The sequence below is a fragment of the Achroia grisella genome, unplaced genomic scaffold, assembly GCF_030625045.1.
Source record: "Achroia grisella isolate CSIRO2021 unplaced genomic scaffold, CSIRO_AGI_Agris_v1 utg660, whole genome shotgun sequence".
Classification (NCBI taxonomy): Eukaryota; Metazoa; Arthropoda; class Insecta; order Lepidoptera; family Pyralidae; genus Achroia; species Achroia grisella.
The window spans coordinates 8019681-8039169 of record NW_026712984.1 but is presented as its reverse complement, the minus strand read 5'-3'; the positions used below and the strand labels follow the sequence as shown (position 1 = coordinate 8039169).

General features: G+C 37.5%; 1 protein-coding gene across 1 annotated transcript in view; it reads right to left on the bottom strand.

The window, feature by feature from the left end:
- LOC131849743 (protein 4.1 homolog) overlaps nucleotides 1-19489 on the bottom strand; it is a 103938-nt gene that overhangs the window by 12175 nt on the left and 72274 nt on the right. Inside the window, exons 9-12 of the mRNA XM_059199857.1 lie at nucleotides 12694-12797; nucleotides 8029-8113; nucleotides 7402-7466; nucleotides 43-7032 (exon numbers count right to left, since the gene is read on the bottom strand). Coding sequence (XP_059055840.1) covers nucleotides 43-7032; nucleotides 7402-7466; nucleotides 8029-8113; nucleotides 12694-12797 — 7244 coding nt within the window. The remainder of the gene's footprint in view (nucleotides 1-42; nucleotides 7033-7401; nucleotides 7467-8028; nucleotides 8114-12693; nucleotides 12798-19489) is intronic.

Below are 19489 nucleotides of genomic sequence, written 5' to 3'. Positions count from 1 at the left end.
GTGGCGTCTCGTTTGCCTGTTAATAACTGTACAGCCACGAACCTTATTCGTATGTGTGGAGAATGTGACCTCCCCCGTGCCGAGGTTCTCGACCTCCTGCTCAACGTTATGGGTGACTCCCTCGTCGTTCTTCGTGAGGAGCTGCTTCGTGGTCGTCTTCACTACAACTGGGGGCGTGGGAGTTTTCTTGCTTCGCTGCGAAATCGGGATCTTTGAGGACAGAGGGGTGGAAGATACGTATCCCTGGTGCTTTATGTGCTCACTGGTGGTGTACTCGGTGAAACTCTTCGGCTCGTCCCCTCGGGCCGGACTCTCGTCCTTGCCGAACGTCGAGAACTTGTGTGTGTTTACCGTTTGTATGTCAATGTTCGCGGGTAGATCTTGCGTCTCTTTTTCGATCGTATAGTTCCCGCTCTTATCTTCGAAGTGGGATGGGTCGATTTGTGAATAATGCAATATTAATTGTCCAGTGACGGGATCCCTGACGGCTGTGCTCGGATCTATATCACCTGTGTCCGGATCTATGTCTCCATATTCTGTCTTTATCCTGCCGGTGACTGGGTCAATTTTGCCTGATAACGTCATAGTTTGAGTAACCGTTGTTCTCGCCCCTTTCAGTCGAGGATCGTCTGGATCAACGTCAATAGTTTCTCCAGTTATAGGATCAATCATTTGATACAAGTATACGGTCTTTGTAGTAATAATTCTGCCTGTTGTTTCATCAATTGTGCATTCTTTGGGATCAACTTCTTTGACGCGTCCTTTGTCGTCTTTCTGAGTGATCACATAAATTTTAATAATAATTAACCTGCCGGTTGCCGGATCGATTTTGCCAAGTTTAGTGTAAATTTCTCCAGTGCCGGGGTCGACTTGTGAAGCTGAATATAAAGGTTGATTATTTTCATCCACTTCGCCAGTCGCAGTATATATTTGGCCATTAACTGGATCAACTTTTATAAGGAACTTGTCGATATCTGTAGTTCTAACAATTGTACCCGTTTTAGGATCTAAACGCCCATAAATTGTAACAATGTAGCCTGTAACGGGATCAACCTGGCCCGCTGTATACAGGGTTTCATTGGTGTATGGGTCCTTAGGACCGGCAATCCATATCTGGTTGGTTTTAGGATCAACTTTGACGTTTTTAGGATCATTAGAAACAATTTGTTTTCCAGAGACTGGGTCCACTTTATTCTTAATAATTCTCAAACAAATCAATCTACCAATGTCTTTGTCGGGTTTACCTGATTTAGGGTTGATTTGTCCGCTTCGAAGTAAGAACTGTCCAGTAATAGGATCTACTTTAAGTTCTTTACTTTCGAATTTACCATTCTTGGGATCATTATATGTTACAGTACCTTTAACGAGATCAATTTGGCCATATTTAGTATCAATTTTGTTGTTATCCGGATTTAGCTGGCCTGTAGAACTCTCAATTACGGAGTGTTTAGGTTCAATAAGACCTTTCTTAGAATCTACTTTGCCAACGAATGTCGTCACTTCCACTACAGGATCAATATGTGTACCAACAACAATAACTTGACCCAGCTTAGGATCTAGCTTGCCAGTTTTGGGATCCACAACGTTAGTAATCGTAATTTGTCCATTGTTTTCATCAATGCTGACTGGTTTTGTGTCTTGGGCTCCCGATGTATCGGTCACAAATATAACACCATTTGATGGATCGATAACTCCATATTTAGTAGAAATATGTCCGGTTTCAGCGTCGACCTTGCCTTTTGTATGTTCTACTGTACCTACTTCAATGTCAACTTTGCCTGTTCTAGGATCTATGGGTCCTGTTATAGTTGTAATCTCCACAACTGGGTCATCTTGCTTAGCAACGCTTAAAATCATACCTAAATTGGAGTCAACTTTGCCTGTTTTCGGGTCAACTGCACCTGAGGGAATAAATATCTGTCCAGTTTCAGCCAAAACAGTGCCATCTTTAGTCAATTTTTGACCTGCAGCATCAGTAATAATGATGTGCCCTTTATTTGAATCTATAACACCATACTTAGTTTCAATAAGTCCGTTCGGATCCAGGATTCCAGTTAAATGTTCCACTTCAGCTGTATTCAAATCCGGCCTTTTAGTTTTTGGATCGATCCTAGTAAAAATGACCATGATTTTTACAATCTTTCTCTTTGGCGGTTCAGGAGGTGGTGTTGTTGGTTTTACAGGACTTGCTCGTTGCACTGTAGTTATAGGTGAAGCTTTCTGAGCTAGACTTGAGCTAAGAGGCGAAGATGTTCGCACAGGTGATTGTAATGGCGTCTGAACGGGTGTGCGTGGAGGCGTCTTTACAGGTGAAGGAATTTGTCGTACGGGAGAGATACTAACTCTTTGCCCTATTGGTGCTGCACTTGACAAAACATTTTGTTTGTCGACTATTATCAATTGTTGAGCATATGTAGGATCAACCTTACCCGTCTTAGGATCAATTACTGCAGTAGTCACTACAAAATTGCCAGTTTTTGGATCGATATCGGCTTGTTTTAATTCTTGTTTTCCGGTCACGGGATCTTTATATAAGATTTGACCTGACCTCGGATCGATGATACCAAAATCAGTATGTATCTTGCCATCTTCAGCACTGACATACCCTTTGGAGGCGTCTATCGTTCCAGAACCAGCATCGACTGTTTTTGTGTACGGATCATATTTGCTAGTAACAATTACTAAACGCACTTCGCCCTTTGAAATTGGTTTAGGATGTGGTACAACAGTCTTGTTCACAATATTATATTGTTGCACTAAAGTAGGGTCCACTCTTCCAGTCTTAGGATCGACTATTTGATTACTAACAATCATATGACCCGTTGAAGGATCAAGTTGAGCTTTCTTAACCTCTTGCCTTCCAGTTTTTGGATCTGTAACCACAATCTCTCCAGAGACAGGGTCGACAACTCCCACTGCAGTGCGGATTTTACCATCGGGACCAAGAGTACCAGTAACAGTATCTATATGTCCTTGAGTTAGGTCGAGTTTCTTTGTCCTGGGATCGTATTTAGTAGTTATAATAACCAAGTGGATTTCTCTTTCAACTGGTTTAATTTCTTTTTCAACAATGCTAAATTGTTGGGCAAGTGATGAATCAGGTTTTCCAGTTTTCGTGTCATAAACACCACTCAGAATTAAATTTCCTGTCTTCGAATCTACAATAGCCTGTTTTATTTCTGGTTTTGATGTCTTAGGATCAATCTGCTCAATTCTACCTGTCTTTGGGTCAATAATACCAAAGTTTGTATAAACTCGGCCATCAGACACAACAACGCCTCTTGATGTTTCGACACGACCATTAGGAGTATCTAATCTTTTATTTTTAGAGTCATATTTACCAGTAATAACTACTAACTGTACTTCTTTACCTGGTATGGAATTAAAAGTATCTAAAGGTTTCTCTACAACACTTAACTGTTGTGCCAAAGTAGGGTCCACTTGCCCTGTTTGAGGATCAACAACTCCTGACGTAAGAGATATATTTCCAGTTTTAGGATCAACAGCGGCTTTTTTAATTTCTTGTTTACCAGTGATTGGATCTATAAATACAATATCTCCCGTATATGGATCAACAGTTCCGAATTCAGTGTACACTTTTTCATCGTTTCCAATTCTGGCCGGTATCGTATCCACATGAGCATTAGACAGATCCACCTTTTTCGTTTTTGGATCATATTTATATGTAACAATTACTAAATTTACATGACGTTCAGGAATACCTCGCCGGGCAGACTTATCAACAACCGTTAATTGTTGAGCTAAAGATGAATCAGGTTTACCAGTTTTGGGATCAGCAACGCCCGATGTTATGTACAGAGAGCCTGTTCTTGGATCTGTAACAACTTGTTTAATCTCAGTTTTCCCTGTTTTAGGATCAACTTGCTCTATTTTTCCTGTCTTGGGATCAATAATACCGATATTCGTATGAATTTTGCCATCAGCGGCGACTATACCGGGGGAAGTCTCGACGTAGCCATTAGGATTGTCCAATTTTTTATTTTTGGGATCATATTTGCTTGTAATTATTACCAATTGTACTGGTTTCCCTAGTACTGTAGTGAATTTTTCTTTGGGTTCATGTACCACACTTATTTGTTGACCTAATGTCGGATCGATTTGTCGTGTAGTTGGATTCATAACACCTGACGTAAGCAATAAGTTACCAGTTTTCGGATCAACAATAGATTTCTTAACTTCCTGTCTTCCAGTAGCAGGATCTGTCACAATGATATCACCATTACGTGGATCTACAATTCCAAACTCTGTATGTATCTTATTATCTATTTCAATTTTACCAGGAATTGTATCTACATGTGCATCAGAAGGCTCCAGTTTCTTATTTTTGGGATCAAATTTGGAGGTGATAATAACTAAATTCACAAGTTTTTCTGGAATGCTCTTTCGCGCATCTTTGTCCACTACAGTGTACAGTTGACCAAGAGAAGAATCTGTCTTTCCTGTTTTCGGGTCTACTACGCCTGTAGCGAGTAACAAGGATCCAGTCTTGGGGTCAGCTACAGTTTGTTTGATTTCCTGTTTACCTGATTTTGGATCAATATGCTCAATTTTTCCAGTTTTTGGATCAATAACACCAAAATTAGTGTGAACTTTCCCATTTGCATCGACTATACCACGTGATGTTTCTACAAAACCATTTGGATTGTCTAACCTCTTATTTTTAGAATCAAACTTGCTTGTAATTACAACGAGCTGTACTTCTTTTCCTGGTACAGTTGTAAATTTATCCTTCGGTTTATCTACAACCGTTATTTGTTGTCCTAGGCTTGAATCAACTTGTCCAGTATGAGGGTCAACCACACCAGACGTTAACAATAAGTTGCCTGTCTTCGAATCGACAGCGGCTTTCTTTAGTTCTTGTTTACCAGTCAATGGATTTGTGATAGTTATTTCACCAGTACTAGGATTAATGACACCAAAATCTGCGTGGACTTTGTCATCACTATCAATTTTTCCAGGAATAGAATCAACATGAGCGTTTGCGAGGTCTAATTTCTTACTCTTAGGATCATATTTGGAAGTAACAATGACCAGATTTACATATCTCTCTGGGATACCCTTGGGAGCATCTTTGTCTACTACAGTCAACAACTGAGCAAGAGAAGATTCGGACTTGCCAGTTTTAGGATCAATAACACCAGAAGTTAGTAGAAAGCTTCCAGTCTTGGCATCGATTGTAGCTTGCTTTGAATCTCGCTTACCAGATTTGGGATCGGTGAAGAGGATTTTACCAGAATTAGGGTCTAAAATTCCAAAATTGGTGTGTACCGTACCATCTTTATCACTTATTATAGCACGCGATGTCTCTACGAACCCGTTAGCATTTTCTATTTTTTTATTCTTAGAATCATATTTGGCTGTAATAGCAACCAACTGAACTTCCTTTCCTGGTAAAGATGCAAAAGTATCTATAGGTTTATCTACAATACTGTACTGTTGACCCATAGATACGTCCAATTGATCAGTCCTTGGATCAATTACACCAGATAAGAGTAAAATGTTGCCAGTTTTAGTATCTACTTGAGCTTGTTTGATTTCTTGTTTTCCAGTCTTGGGATCAGTGACCAGTATTTCACCGGTTCTCGGGTCAATGACACCATATTCCGTGTAAATTTTACCATCAGATCCACTAAGTACTCCTTTGACTGCATCTACATGGGCAAAAGAGGGGTCTAGTTTCTTATTCTTTAAATCATACTTGCTAGTAACAACAACCAGTCGGACTTCTCTATTCGCCTTAGTAGCATCCTTCTCAATTACACTAAATTGTTGGCCCAGTGAAGAATCAACTTTTCCAGATTTCGGATCAAGAACACCAGTAGTAACGAGAAGATTACCAGTCTTATTGTCTACATAAGCTTGCTTAGGGTCCTGTTTACCAGTCTTTGGATCAATATAATCAATCTTTCCAGTTCTGGGGTCGATGGTGCCGTAATTGGAAGTGACAATACCATCAGGTCCAACTATCGCCCTAGAAACATCCACGTGTCCGTGTGCTGCATCTAATTTCTTGTGTTTACCATCATATTTTCCTGTAATTACTACCAAGTCAACCTCCCTGCCGGGCTTAGCTCCTACCTTATCGGTAGCTCTCTCAACAAAACAATATTGTTGGGCTAGCGTAGGATCCAATTTTCCGGTTTTAGGGTCTATTACACCAGATGTGAAAAGTATATGACCAGATTTAGAATCCACATGGCCATTTTTAATTTCATGTTTACCTGTTACGGGGTCAGTATACCCGACTTGACCAGATTTAGGATTTATTACTTCTTTTTCCGTTTGAATTTTGCCGCTAGCTTTATTTAATGTCCCTTTTGTAACAAGAATAGTACCGTTGGCATCATCTAATTTTTTATTTTTCGGGTTGTATCTTCCAGTTATTATAACAACTTGTACTTCATTGTCAGGTTTAGCAGCAACAGGTGCTGCGGCTACGGCAGCTAATGGAGCCTCATGATGGGCCCGTTCCGAATCTAATAGCGCAAGAGTTGGATCTACAAGATTCTTAGGAGTTTTCGCTTGTTCTTTCAAAGCTGCAGATTGCACGTAATCAATACCAGGAGTTTTTAAAGCACTTAAATCATCAGGCGTCTTTCGTTTCTCAGCACTTTCAGCTAACTTCTTTTCTTCTCCTGGAGCGTAATTAAAGGCAAGACCAGATTTCCTTGTAGTAGGACTTCGGCCATCAAGTTCTCTCTGTTTCTCTTCTGTAATAGGTTCCTTTTCGTAACTAAATGCTCCTTGAATGAATGGTTTACTGCGAGTTGGACTTTTCTCGGTATCTGTATATTCGTAAGGTTTCGTAAAACCAGGTTTCTCCTGCTCAGACTTAATGGGACTCGTGTCAGGTGAAGTGTCGAGATTAGAACTATCCGCTGATGTCTCGAGCACAGCCTTTGCTTTGGGATCCTTAAGTTTCTTGTCTTTATCTTTCGGTGACTTAATTTTAGAGGACTTTTCTTCTTTAGGCGACTTGTCTTTCTTGCCACTGAACAGTCCAAAACCTCCCTGTAGGGTTGGGAATGGGATAGAAAGGAGAAACAAAAATGAAAAATAATTACAAATAAATTAAAAACACATCAATACGTTGTATAAATTTCACGTTCGTTTAAATTTGATTTCCGTTTAAATTTATACAACAACAAATAGTGCAAAATTAATAAGAAAAATGCATAATGCATATGCATGCCTTGCTCTAGTTGCGTATACTAACATTTATATTTACAAATAATGTATAATACACTAATCTCTACTTTCTTTAAACATCACAGTATTGCGTCCAATTAATTTTTTTTAGAAAAATGCCAGGTCGTTTCTACCATTCTTGCATGTATGGACAAGTTGTGTAAGGAATATATGGTTGTAACGTTCACTTACCTTGGACTTTTTAGGTGTGGTCTCTACATTATTGGTGACGCCAGGGTCACTCGACGTGTCAGTACCTGAAGATAAAGATTTCAATAATGTATATCTTTATATATGAAAAATACGTGTCGCGTTGTTTGTCCGCGATGGACTCCTAAACTACTGAACTGATTGCACATTTTGATTTGCACATTGTGTGCAATTGATCCAACTTGAAAGATAGGATAGCTTACATCTCAATTTATAGTCTCAATATTATTTTATTCAAGAACCTTAGCCACAGCAACGCGTGGCCGTGTTTGATAATAACAATAATAATAATTAACTATAGACATTAAGAATTACTTGGTCAGTATGACTCATAACTCTAAATTAATCAAATAATCTCGAAATATAAAAAAATATCATTAGATAATTCACATAGAGTATTTATTTATTTATTTATTAACGTTGCGTTACACAATTATAGTACACAATGAGTTAATTCATACACATAACACGCACCTTTTAGGCAGTGCAACGTGGAATCTCTTCCACGGCGGATTTAAATATTATAGTAATCAATATCTGCACACACTGCGTACTAGACAATCGATATAAATACATGGATACATTTTCGAATTTGTTACTTATTCTTACCGTTTTCTGCCGGTTTTCGCTGTTCAACGATCTTCTCCGGCTTCTTATCAGTTGGGATCACTTTCACAGCACCAGGGGGCGGCTTCTGTGAATACAAACAAATATATTTTTACACATGACACTTACACTCTTTACACATATAAACATCTCACGATACAAAATTTGTCCGCGATAAATGCTTGTGTAATTATATCTAACGTAGACTAATTTTTATGGGCCTCAATACCGAGTAGCCAAACAGATATATAATTCTTTTAGAAAATATATAATGACATATAGTGTATGTGATATGAAAGAAATTTAAATTTATTCTTTATTGTTTAATAATACTAATGAAGTAGTGAACTACTATGATATAGTGCAAATTCCGTACATACATTATATTGAAAAAAATCTAATTGCATTACTTAGTACATATAAAATTCATAATATGATAAAAAAAACTAATGTCTCCAGTGATCAATTTATACAACGAATTTACAATATTTTAATATGAACACTAACAAACTGATTAATCAAAGGATTTAGCTAATTCTCTTTAAAACTTTATATTAATACAAAAAAAAATATTTAAATGAAAAAGCTAAACCCTCAGTGTAAACGATAGTTCATTACCATGCAAATCTTGAAGGACTGTAAAAATCTAAACTGTAACTGAATCATAGAATCATAAACAAAATAAATTAAATTTAAAGCACCACTTAATCCTGATATTTGAATACGTTTGTGTCAACAACAAAACAGAACGGAAATAGAAATAATCTTTTTTAAAATGAACTTAAAATAAGCACTTCTGAATACGTTTGTTAACTCTACCGCCACAATCGAAATGCAGATTCATCCAAGAAAAATTAACAACTTCGCTGGTGATCTTTTCAAACAAAAATTGTACATAGGGTTGCCACCTCCTGGCTATTTAAATTCAAGTAGAAAAACGTATTCACTAACTTTTTATTTCTGTTTGAACATATATTTTCCATTTCTATGTCTAGATTTTCAAGGTCAGTAACTATCAAATTAAAAAACAATTAACATTTCTAACACCATTTTAATAAATAATAATCATATTTATTTGTCTCAAATAATGAGCTATTCCAATTGCGTATAATAAATATAAAATAAAATTCATCGGCACAAAACGGTTTATAAAAAGTTAGCCACTTCATAAACTCCCATCAAATTTCGGTATTCCTATTTTTTCACTCGGTGGAACATTGTCACGTGTCAATTCCGAGTGAGGTGAGAACCCAAATAGTACAAACGAGCACGTTTATTATTGTGTAAGTCAGTTGAGTGGTGTGGAGCACCTTGTCGGCGGCGAGGTACTCCCCCTCGAGGGAGCTGGCGGAGGACGCGCTCACAGTCCCGCCGGAGCGACGCCGCAGCTTCCGAGCAGCGTGCGAGGAACGCAATGTTAAATGGAGGCATCAGAGCACACAATATACAAACCCGAGCGTGACATCAAATAACATTTTTTTATTAACAATGAACCCTCTCACAAAGATCAAGTTCTTCAAGATCAAGATCAAGTTTGAACCTAATTTTATATAAATTAGGTTCATTCAGTCATTGTAAGGTTAATTTTTAAAACGTAAAACTCTTGTGTCACAGGTTTCGTGTTTACACTCCTTCGAAACGGTTTGATCGATTTTGATGAAATTTTATACGTATATTCAGTAGGCCTCAGAATAGGTGACTCACTCCAAAAAATATATAATTTTATTTCAAAAAATACATATAACGCTAAATCATCACCCATCTATCACCAACCCCTATTTTTTATAGCATTATTAATTTATATGGCAAAACAACGTTTGCCAGGGGTCAGCTAGTGAGTATATAAATATATTATGTAACTCTGAAGCCTCAGTAACTTAAAATGAAGTAAGCCATTACACATGAGTGGTACATAATACATAACTGATCATCTAATATTCAAAAATCATCTAAACATCAATGCTCTTCAGCTGTATTTCTTAACATATGGTCCACAGACCCCTGGGCGTCCACGAATATATTTATATGGGCCCATCGTCTTATCTAAGAATTTATCTATTTGGATTTTTATTTAAACATATAGTTTTTTGAGTATTAAAATACATTATAGTAAATTGTGCCTGTGTGTAATGAAATACAAAAAATCAAAAACAAAATATTTTTATTATTGTGGGTCCATTACTGACTTACGATATGTCAAAACTACCGTCAGTTTGCTTTCCAGCTGAGAAGAATTGACAAGAAACTGAGCTCATGATCTTTTCAAATGAGCTGTACATGTTTAAAAAATAGAAGAAGAAAGAATCATTTTTAAATTCATATTATGAAGAATAGAGTATAACTGCAATAGCATACTAGTATATGCAATAGCATACTAGTATATGCTACTATATGCTATTGCAGTTTTAACAAAAGAAAATGGTCTAATCAGTGACCGTAACTAAAACATGCAAGTCCCCACAAGGTAATAAAAATATTAAGGGATCCTTGAATAGAGTTGTACTTGATTCTTAAGGGTTCCATGGACTTAAAAAGGTTAAGAAACACTGCTCTACAGTACAGACATTAACACTATAAATTAAAATCACTATAACATTGCAATAAAACTATATTTTTAGCACATGATGAAACTTTCACAATTTTTTTATGTATTTGGAAACTCAAACAACTGCCCTCCTGATGGTAAGTGGTAACCGTCGCCTATATACATGAACAGTACTACGGATATCACGTTATCATGTGACGGACGTGATACCACACATGTTTTTTTCCGGACTACTCTAAAGCCGCAGCTAGCCTTTACAGCTTCACGGACGATAGGGGGGGGCAAGTGCAGATGACACTCCAAACGCGCGGAAGCACTTATGGAGCAGTTGGGCAACTCCCGCTTAACGGATACGACTTTAGTCTGTGGGCACCGCTAGGGGATTCGAACCTCTCAGGCCGTCGTAATTTCGATCCCCGTTTGAATTGGACGGGGGATCGAAAGGAGGGGGCCATACATGGAATACTATTCTAAAGAACTAAGATCTCATGCTTCTTATCCTTTAATTTCACTGTCTACTCTACTAGCACCCTACAATCGTAATACAAGTTACAAAGCAAGCTGCTTGGCGGCTGAAGTAGGTGAGACTGAGGTATACAGATTGCAACATTACACAGTGTACCTTGGGTAAATAGACTCATTCAAGTTAATTGAAAGACTACTATAGATTCGGCTTCAGCCACACTTTAATAGATTTGTATCATCTCAGTCAATTTCCAGACATGGAAGTTGCGTAAATTCTTTTAAAGAATCTGTTCAAAATCTTATTAAGGAGTACACGAACTTACAGGGCCTTTAAATTAATAAAATAAATAACCCTGGATACACGCATTTAGTCCCATGGTAAGTAGAGCTTGAAAACCGCGATATCTTTTTAACCAATTTTATCCTTATTTGAAACAAAATAAGGTTGAATCGCATTTGAAAAAATACAACTGGCGCGAGCATACCGCCTCATCACTCTCGGTCGCTGCGACATACGTCGAACATTCGAAAGGTTGAATAAAATAATGAATTAATGATTATTGATTAACGATAGTAATCATTATTATTTTAATCATTATTAGTTCAATCATGATTCAGATAAATCAATCAAATTAATTTATTTAAAAGGTAATGAAATAATACAAATCTATTAAGTATCGACGACTGCTGATGTAAACTAAACGCATGCTAATAACAATACCTGCCAACATTGAACTACTGATAGTGCTTACAAGTAAGAATTAACGTGTGGATGCCAGTGTAAACTTTAGTGCACAGTACATAACCAAATACATCCAAGGGCTGCGGCATTTGAATTACATTTAAGTCGATATGTCATTGTTTACACAGAAAACTTGCAAGTAATCATGCTCGATACTATACAAGGTGTAAAAGTAAGTGGACTAATAACCCTATTGCTAACAATGTACGATGTCAGGTTGACTTCCAAGCGGCTACAACTCTAAACTATCTGGATAAGGTCCTGATGAATTTGCAACGATGGACGAACTGACCTGACCTCATCTTATCATCCCTCCACTGGTGTCCCGCCAGCGTAAACCGTTAGCCCAGACGGGTGTACCACTTCATTATCCATCTTATCATCCTCCACTGGTGTCCCGCCAGGGTAAACCATTAGCGCAGGCGGGTGCACCATTCCATTATCCATCTTATAATACTCTATTAATGCCCCGCCAGCGTAAACCGTTAGCGCAGGCGGGTGTACCATTCCACTTTCCATCTTATCATCCTCCACTGGTGTCCCGCCAGGGTAAACCGTTAGCGCAGGCGGGTGTACCATTCCACTTTCCATCTTATCATCCTCCACTGGTGTCCCGCCAGGGTAAACCGTTAGCGCAGGTGGGTGTACCATTCCGTTATCCATTTTATAATACTTTATTAATGCCCCGCCAGCGTAAACCGTTAGCGCAGGCGGGTGCACCATTCCATTATCCATCTTATAACACTCCACCAGTGCCCCGCCAGGGTAAACCGTTAGCGCAGGCGGGTGCACCATTCCATTATCCATATTCTAATACTCCACTAGTGCCTCCCAAGGGTAAACTGTCAGCGCAGGCGAGTGCACCATTGAATTAGCATCTATTTAAAAAAAATAACCACAGTATACTGCAAGCTACCTTGTCCTTGATACCAGCAGGTCGCGGCGCCGGCTGTGGAGGCATGGTGTGCCGCTTGGCGGCTTCGGGCGGCATCAGGTCATCCTTGTCGGCGGCTGCGAGGCCTGGAATAGAGCATTTTTTTATGTATATATAGCTTAATTTGTAAAACAAACTTATTTTATACCTTCTTTGTAGTTGTAAAGAAACTGTACCATTACATTTATCAGTTATTTTCAAAATCAAATTAAATAAAAAATCATTTATTCAAGTAGGTCATTTTAGGCGCTTGTGAACATAAAATTTTTTACATTATATTTTTTCCCCTACCGTCCAGTTCAGTATATAGATCCAATTCAGAAGAACTAGCAAGAAACTCAATTGAATTACTAATTTTTTTTAAAAGGCAGTTTATTTACAATGTATATTTATTATAGGTGTCTATGTCTAACATTAAATGAAAATCCCGTGCATGAACTATTGCCATGCACGCTCGTCATTCAAATAATCGTGTAGTGAGTAATATAGCTTGCTCAGTAAATATGATTTAACAGATGTTTTGAATTTATTTAAGTTATATTTTTAGGTATCTTATTGTAAATTTTTATACCTATTCCCATAAAAGACCTATTGACTTTTTCTAAACTATACTTGGGGACGAATAAAATACGAAACTTGACGTTCATAAGCGGCTAAAGTGTCCAAAATGAATAATTTTTTTTTATTTCATCTAATTAGATTAATCATTTAAACACACCGCCTAATTATAGCGCCCGCCCAATTGCAATGTTATTCTAACTCCGTAACGCAACACGTGGAATGTTTTCCTTCGCTAATGGACTCCCAGATTCGGTTCCGTATGTGGCATATTACATCCAGTTATATAAACATTATTTATCACAATGATAGGTATGTTAATTGCATTTATTTTATATTTATACAATTGGACACAACAATAGAAATAGAAATAATCTTTATTCAAATAAACTCAATACAAGCACTTCTGAATAGTCATATTTTTGATTCTACCACTCATTCGGAACGCAGATTCATTACAAGAAGAATGAGCAAGAAACTTGTGTGTTGCACTTTTGAATAGGTGTTTTTTTTTTATATAAATATTTACACATGCAATGTCACGGTATATAGAATAGAATAGAAAATAATTTATTCAGAAAACTTAATTTAAGCACTTTTGAATAGTCATAGTTATCATTCTTTTAATCTATCGCTTCGGAAAACTATTTCATCACAAGAGGAACGAGCAAGAAACTTGCGTGTTGCTCTTTTAAATAATCCTTGTAACTTTACATTTTATTTCGAAACGTGTGAATACAAATATTTAGATATATATTTTTTCTAAATACATACCGACCGATACAAACAATAATACTCATGAATACAAAATGTTTGCACCGTGCGAGGATCGAACCCGAGACTATCGGAAGTAAAGTGGCGTGCTATATTTAGGCCAATTTACATAATAACACATCCCTCCATGCATACATTCTCACAAATATTTGCGTTTATAGTATTAGTATGTAATATTATGTTATATGTGGTATTATTAAAATTTAGTATTGCGGAGTCATTGGATAATATGCTTTTTTTTTCTTATAATGTATAAAGTTCTCGTCAATTTCTAAGAAACGGCTTGACCAATTCTTATAAAATCTTCTGTATATATTCAGTCCATTTGATAATAGAACGTAAACTATTTTTCATACCCCTAAGTGATTAGGGTGGTCGAACCCAATTATTTTTTAATTATATGTAATAAAATCTTTATTTTTTAAAGATTCGACATTAAAAAAACATACACCCTAAATTATCACCCTTCATTCTATACCTTAATTGCGATATTACCACTTAATTTTTGTTTCTCTCGCCGGTTGATAACAGATTAATTTATATAGCAAAACGTTTAACTGGTGATCTATTTTCTATAGAAAAAATAAAATAACTCACTCGAAGCACAGTTAGGTGTCCAACAATCCTTGAAAACCATTATTACAAAACTACCCTTTAATCACAAGCACCAGCACTACACACTTCACCACTGTATGCAACACTATACCATTAACTAGAGAGCGATCACTAAAGAAATATAAAAAAAACTGATCAAAAATGTTACAAAACTATTATAATAATTATTAAACGAAATATCAGTAATTTAAAATCAACAGCAATCACAGATAAAAATGTAAAGAAAAAACACCGAATTGATCAAATTCGACCAAAATTGAATTTGACTATATTACTAAATATTTAACAGAAAAAAATATTTCACCATCAAACGTGTTCTCTAGACATCCGTCCCGAAAAATACCACATAAAATATACTAAATATAATATTACTATTATAATAATCCTAATAAAAAAAAACGTTAAAAACTCTAGTTAAACTATAATAAATTAAAATTAAAATAAACAAGAAAACTCGTGACTGAACCGGAGAAAAAGACTAAACTGTATAGTTTAAAAAATAAATTGCAAATATAGTATACACATATATATATTCGTTAAAAATTCCAGTTGCGCTATAAATTTAAATTAAAACAACTATCAAAGATAGTAAACAAGAAAAGTCGTGAATAAACCGGAGACATAGACGAAAAATTTCTTTACATTTAAAAAATCACAAGGTTACAAATATAGTATATATGTATATATTCGTGGAGAAAATCACTAGCGTTTTCTACCACGGCTCTATATGTACTGACATAACGTTTAAATGCACACAACCGTATACCGATTGCCGGCCGGCCCATGCTGTGAGTAAATAATATATTAATAGTAACCACTTCATGTATGCTGATCCGCATATTATCGAGATGGTGTTATGCTGTAACTAATTTGGTAATACGCATTACCAAACTACGACCATCTTTCAATCCCCTATCGTCCGGTGAAGTTGTAAAGGTCCGCTGTGGTCGACAGCAGTAGAGTAGCCCGAAAAAAAATATAAGTACGAGTGCAGATTGCACTCCAAACCAAAAGAAAGGACTTATGGACCGACTGAGCTGTGGTGCTTGTGTTTTTTTTCGGACTACTCTAATGCAGTTGGCCGCAGCTGGCCTTTACAGCTTCACCGGACGATAGGGGGCGAGTGCAGATGGCACTCCAAACCAAAGGTAGGACTTAAGGAGCGGCTGTGCTGTGGTGCTTGTGTTTTTTTTGGACTACTCTAATGCTGTTGGCCGCAGTTGGTCTTTACAGCTTCACCGGACGATAGGAGGCGAGTGCAGATGACACTCCTAACCAAAGGAAGGACTTATGGACCGACTGAGCAGTGGTGCTTGTGTTTTTTTCGGACTACTCTAACGCTGTTGGCCGCAGTTGGTCTTTACAGCTTCACCGGACGATAGGAGGCGAGTGCAGATGACACTCCTAACCAAAGAAAGGACTTATGGACCGACTGAGCTGTGGTGCTTGTGTTTTTTTTCGGACTACTCTAATGCAGTTGGCCGCAGCTGGCCTTTACAGCTTCACCGGACGATAGGAGGCGAGTGCAGATGACACTCCTAACCAAAGGAAGGACTTATGGACCGACTGAGCAGTGGTGCTTGTGTTTTTTTTCGGACTACTCTAATGCTGTTGGCCGCAGTTGGTCTTTACAGCTTCACCGGACGATAGGAGGCGAGTGCAGATGACACTCCTAACCAAAGAAAGGACTTATGGACCGACTGAGCAGTGGTGCTTGTGTTTTTTCGGACTACTCTAATGCTGTTGGCCGCAGTTGGCCTTTACAGCTTCACCGGACGATAGACGGCGAGTTCAGATTGCACTCCAAACCTGCGGAAGGACTTATGGAGCGGCTGTGCTGTTGTGCTTGTGTTTTTTTTCGGACTACTCTAATGCTGTTGGCCGCAACCAAAGAAAGGACTTATGGACCGACTGAGCAGTGGTGCTTGTGTTTTTTCGGACTACTCTAATGCTGTTGGCCGCAGTTGGTCTTTACAGCTTCACTGAACGATAGGAAGCGACTGCAGATTGCAATCCAAACGCGCGGAAGGACTTACGGAGCGGCTGAAGGCCCACTCATGCCTGACGGATACGACTTTAGTCTGAGGGGACCGCCCCTATAAACTTGTTTGAACCTCGGCTTAGGCCGTCGTAATATCGATCCCCGATTGAATTGGACGGGGGATCGATCGGAGGGGATATACTTATGTAAACAAAATGTATTTAACTATCACTGTCTTGTACCTATAACACAAGCTCGGCTTAGTTTGGGACTTTTTTCTATTATTTTTAGTGGATGATAATGGAATGGTGCACCCGTCTGCGATAACGGTTTACGCTGGCCCCAGTGGAAAATGACAGGATGAGCATGAGGTCAGGTCAATTAGCCATTGTGAGAAATTCACCAGGAATTTATCAGGATGGTTTCCAGGTCATCAACCTGACATGGTACTAGCAATGGAATTATTAATCCTCATTACTGACAACCCCTCCCCCATCTACAAAAACATAATCGTTAACGAACTCTTCAATTTCATAATATGTTTTTTCAAAAAGTAAGTGTTTTATATGACTTTTGAATCTTTTTTCAGGCAAATTTAGAACAGACTCTGGTAGTTTGTTGGAATACCTTACGCAATTACCATAAAATGAATTGTTAAATTTAGTTAAACGACATTTAGGTAAAATCAGTAGTTATTGTTACGTCAGCTTTTATTAGTGTAATCACTAAGTCTTTTGAAACAGTCTATATTATCCTGGCATACATGATATTTTCGTAAATGTATTGAGAAGCAACGGTGAGGTAACATTACAAAATGTTTCAATCTTGAATGAACTCGTTCAAACTGCATCGTGTCGTATTGACAATTGGGCGAATGAGTCAGTGCGAAATTCAGCCATTACTTCGAGCCGGCAAGGTCACCGTGCGTTTGTTTTTTGCGTGCCAACTACGGAACTAGACTATTAACAACTCATTTTTATTTACGGCGATGTCAAATATGATAATTGTGTTAATATACTATATATTTACTATATATATACTTGAAATTAAAGTTCAAATTGTTATATACTCGAGTCGAGACTGTAAAAAGTTGTCTGCGTGTGTACCTCAGTCTCACATATTGATCATAGCTACCAAGCAGCTTGCTTTGTAAGATGTTTCTGTTTGTTAGGCGGCTGACCAGAGATTTATTAAAAAAAACTTTTTAACACACAACACTAAAGTCACTGGGTTCATATAGTTTACTAGCTTTTGCCCGCGGCTTCGCTCGCGGTAATTTATACTTTTAGGGGTGGAATTTATCAAAATCCTTTCTTAGGGGATGCTTACGTCATCAGCTTTATGCATGCAAAGTCTTAGCCCGATCGGTTTAAAATTTACAAAGTTTCATATAAACTTTCATCCCCTATTTATCCCCTTGGGAGTGAATTAATCAAAATCCTTTCTTAGCAGATGCCTACGTCATAACATCTACCTGCATGCCAAATTTCAGTCCGATCCGTCCAGTGGTTTGTGTTGTGCGTTGATAAATCACTATGGCAGTTAGTCACCTTTGAGTTATATATATTATATTCCTGTTTTGATACATCATTTCTGCTGACAATACTTTCCTGAATATATTTTCTACATAATCTTTTTCGTTTTACCTATAAAACTACAACAAATCCGCAACGCGACCACGATTCCTAAGGCACGTTATTGACCCCTAGGGGTTGGAACCTCGTTCAGGCCGTCGTAATTTCGATCGCCGTTTTAATTGGGCGGGGGATCGATCTGAAGGCAAGAGTTGTGGTATTTGCCCATTACCGCGTGCTCTACCAATAAAAAATTCCATTGGAATTAGTAACGTAACTAGGAACAAATAAGATATATTTCTGACAAACTGCTGTACCATATAAAAATTCCTAAAGTTTTGAAAAATTCTAATCAGGACCGTAAACGGGAATACTTAAGGTACATTTCTGATAAACACCAACAAGTGGTGCGTGGCCTCAAAGTTTAGTAATCCGTGATACAGATCTATACAATTAGCCGTTCGCTGTGTAAACCAAGCTGACGTCACCACGTCTGGATCTAGAAACTAGACTGTTTACACCAGTGGTTGTTAACTTGGACTCATTGGAACTACTGAAGTGTTTTGGAAACTGCATCTTAAAATCGACCATAATAACATTGAATAAGGTTCCTTTTTATTTATATTGAGGAATTTGAGCTATTATTAGGTATTAATAATAATAATAATAAATAACATTGGTCAATTAACACAGCGCCATCTAGACACAAGATAAGCAGAGCTTAGGTTATGGCTATAGGTTTTAAACAACTGGTATGAATACTTAGAATTTTTTTTTGTATATACATTATAATAATAATAATAATGGTTTCTCTCCCTGGGGCCCTGAACCCCGGCCGACTGTGCTTCTGCCGGGGGTAAGTTGCCATCTCCTCTGGGAGATGAGATGTTTTTTGGAAGTTAGGAATAATAATAATCTTAGGACAATTCAGGCAGCGACATCTAGTCACAGACTAAGTAGAGCTTATGTTATGGGTTTTAGACAACTGATATAAATACTTAGATATATTTTTTTGTAAATACATAATAATAATTTTCTAGACCCAAGTTAAATAAAGCATATACATTATATATAGATATATTTTTTGTAAATACATACATATTATACATAGAAAACACCGACCGATACAAACAATCATACTCATGAATACAAATGTTTGCACCGAGCGAGGAATCGAACCCGCGACCATCGGAAGTAAAGCGTATTAAACGCTAGACCACCGAGACTGTCAATGCAATAATTTCATTAGAAGCTTAAGAAGCACTGGTTCATGGTT